Genomic DNA, 3,238 nt, shown 5'->3' on the forward strand with positions numbered 1-3,238 from the left:
TTTTTCTAAGGTAGAGTCTCACTCTGTTGCCAGGCTGGAGTGCAGTGGCACGATCTTGGCTCACTGCAACCTTCACTTCCTGAGTTCAAGTGATTCTCCTGCTTCAGCCTCCTAAGGAGCTGGGACTACAGGCACCCGCCACCACGTCCAGCTAATTTTTGTATTTTTAGTAGAGACAGGGTTTCACCACATTGGCCAGGCTGATCTCAAACTCCTGATTTGAAGCGATCCACCCACCTTGGCCTACCAAAGTGTTGGGATTACAGGCGTGAGCCACCGTGCCTAGCCTACCAAATTTTATCATTATTTATTTTTTAGCAAAAACTTGGCTCTCTTCCCTTAATCAAATGAAAGTTCTGTTCTTACTTAAATTGGTTTTGTTTCTTTTAGACATTAAAGTCAGAACCTTTACTGTTTTCCATATAGTGTCTCTAGTTTGTTTGTAATTGAATTTAACTGGAAACACTTTTATCTTTCCACTTTAATCACCCTAAATGTGTCTGGAAAAATAATTTAATGTACAACAGGCACAGTGGTGCATATGTCTCTTTGTCTCTGTTCATTAATTAATCTCTGTTCATTAGAATGATCTGTTCAAGTAGCATTGAGTTTTTGAATTTTTTTTAGTTAAAAATGCTAAGGAAGATAAATCACTATTAAATTATTTGCTTCCATTTCTTACGGGTGCTGTTACAAGTCTTAAATGAAACTTCTAAACAGAATATTACTGTAAAGTAAAATTTGATTCTTTCTTGATATGTGAATAATGACAGGAAGTTGCTAGAGTCACAGTAACGGTGGGAACATCTGACATACCTATTTAGACATTTTTATGGAATTAATATTTTTGCAAACTTATGTCAGTCAGATTTAAGTAAATTATTTTAATAGTTTCCAGATAAAATGAACACAAGGAAACAGGCGTGGCTGCAGTATACATCCATGGAGAAGAAAGAGAAAACTCAGACTTTAAAACATAATATTAGTGCTTAGGTTTTGTGGGTTTTTTTAAGTCCACATACACATAATACTTGTTGAAAATGTAAACATACTAAATGTGTGTGGGGAAAGGATAAACAGCTAAGGGTCCAGATCACTAGGTGATCTAATCATAGTATCTCTCTTTTTTATTTTTTGAGATGGAGTCTTGCTCTGTGCTCAACCTCCGCCTCCCGGGTTCAAGTGATTCTGGTGCCTCAGCCTCCTGAGTAGCTGGGGTTACAGGTGCGTGCCACAATGCCCAGCCAATCTCTTGTATTTTTAGTAGAGATGGGGTTTCACCATGTTGGCCAGGCTGGTCTTGAATTCCTGACCTCAAGTGATCCACCTGCCTCGGCCTCTCAAAGTGCTGGGATTACAGGCATGAGCCACTGTGCCCAGCCTAATTATAGTATCACTTCTTTAGTCCAGAATTTATTTTGCCATCAGACTCAACATCTGGAGCACACCAGGAAGCCAACACAGACGGCCACTGAGCAGCCAAAATGACCACCCCAAAGTTCATGCTCACAAGTGTTCAGATAGGTCCAGGCTTTTACTCAGAGCTTTCCTCTGAATTGACTCACACTTCTTTCAAGCTTCGGTATCTAACTTCTGGTGCCACAGGACATTAAAAACATTAGATGCAGAAGGTTTTGGTTTTTTGTTTGTTTGTTTATTTGTTGTTTTTGAGAAAGGGTCTCACTATGTCACCCAAGCTGAAGTGCAGTGGTGTGATCTTGGCTCACTGCAACCTGCACCTCCTGAGCTCAAGCAATCTTCCCACCTCGGCCTCCCAAAGTGCTGGGATTACAGGTGTGAGCCACCGCGCCCTGCCTGGAAGCAGAAGTTTTTAATGTGCCCAATAGTAAGAAAGAAACAGAAAAATCTATAAACAGAAGACGTAAGAACTTTAGGTTTAGATTACTTACAAGACAAAGAGACATATGCATCTCAATAGTCCCTAATAGGCTTTAAATATAATAAACTGATGCTGCTGTTGATGGTCCTGAGTTATGGCTGAAATGTTAATATTCATTCAATCTATTCCATTTGACTGGCTAGGAACTAATACTTTTAGGTAGACTTCTAACAAAGTGGATAAAACAGAACAAAATTTGATGCCTCAAATAACAGCTAACATTTACTGGGGGCTTACCATGTACTAGGAACTATTCTGAAAGTTCAACACATGCCTAGAGGAGGTTAGCTTCAATTATCTGAAAAAATTCAATTATAAGAAACATTTCAATCCTCAAAGGCACTGGGTAAGGCATCGTTGTGTTATTACCGTTTTCCGCATCCAGTCAAGACTTGTACTCACCTACAGGGACAAAGGGGGAGTCTCGAGACTTCCTGATTAGTCGGGATAATTGGCCTTCATCCTCTTCTGCTGACCACTGGTTATCTGAAGGCATTTTCTTCTCTAGTAACAATAGGATGTAAATGTGGTTGCCATGAATCATTAAAAATAATTTGTTTTTCCTCTCCCATCATACTCTTGATTATGTTTTTTGTCTTCATTTGTTTGATAAGCCTATCTGCTCAACTGAAATAAACAATTGTCTTTCCTTCACACTTTTCACTACAGAATTTTTTCATTTTGCAGGGGAAGGGGATAAGAAAAAAATACATAGAGAGAGGAAATGATAATCAGATTTCATGAATACAGAGTAAAAACACAGATCATAATTCTGTTATTCAGTCTCCTTTCCACTGCTCAGCATTTGAGATCACTGGGAACCTCAGGACTTCTTCCACAAGCACTGTATTTGAAGAACACAGTTTCTTTTTAAAGTATCATTTTAAAGAAGTATGGCAGTGCCAACATAGGCAAAAATACTTCCAGATTTACAGGTATCGGCAGAATGATCACTCCAACTCTGCAGAATGTGCAGGGCATTATAAAGGCATTCAGATACTTACCAAGTACCTACTGTGTGCCAGTTGCTATGCTAGACAATGGATTCCTTGTCTAGCCTGGCTTGTCTACATAGGATGAATGAAGAAACTTGCAAAAGCAACTATGATCACAACAGATTTAGCAGCACCTGAGTCTGTTCCCTGTGCAACTTATTGTGTTCACCCCAGAATTCAGATACAGCGGCTTCATCCTATGAATGAGGCTTCATCAGAAAACATAAGCTTAAGAAGCACAATACCTGTAGCGTACCCCACCACCTGCTGTCTGTCTCCTGGTGTTCCTTCAGCAAGAGGCTGTAGATCAGAACAGGTGTTTGTTGTAAGGCCAGGACACAAT

The 3,238-nt window shown here is 39.7% G+C and overlaps 1 protein-coding gene across 1 annotated transcript in view; it reads right to left on the bottom strand.

The window, feature by feature from the left end:
* The window catches only part of HIGD1C (HIG1 hypoxia inducible domain family, member 1C), a 15,726-nt gene extending 13,330 nt beyond the window's left edge, over positions 1–2,396 (bottom strand). The window contains exon 1 of the mRNA XM_011930666.1: positions 2,303–2,396. Coding sequence (XP_011786056.1) covers positions 2,303–2,396 — 94 coding nt within the window. The remainder of the gene's footprint in view (positions 1–2,302) is intronic.
* Positions 2,397–3,238: the final 842 nt, after the last annotated feature.

Source organism: Colobus angolensis, unplaced genomic scaffold, assembly GCF_000951035.1.
Source record: "Colobus angolensis palliatus isolate OR3802 unplaced genomic scaffold, Cang.pa_1.0 Scaffold87, whole genome shotgun sequence".
Lineage (NCBI taxonomy): Eukaryota > Metazoa > Chordata > Mammalia > Primates > Cercopithecidae > Colobus > Colobus angolensis.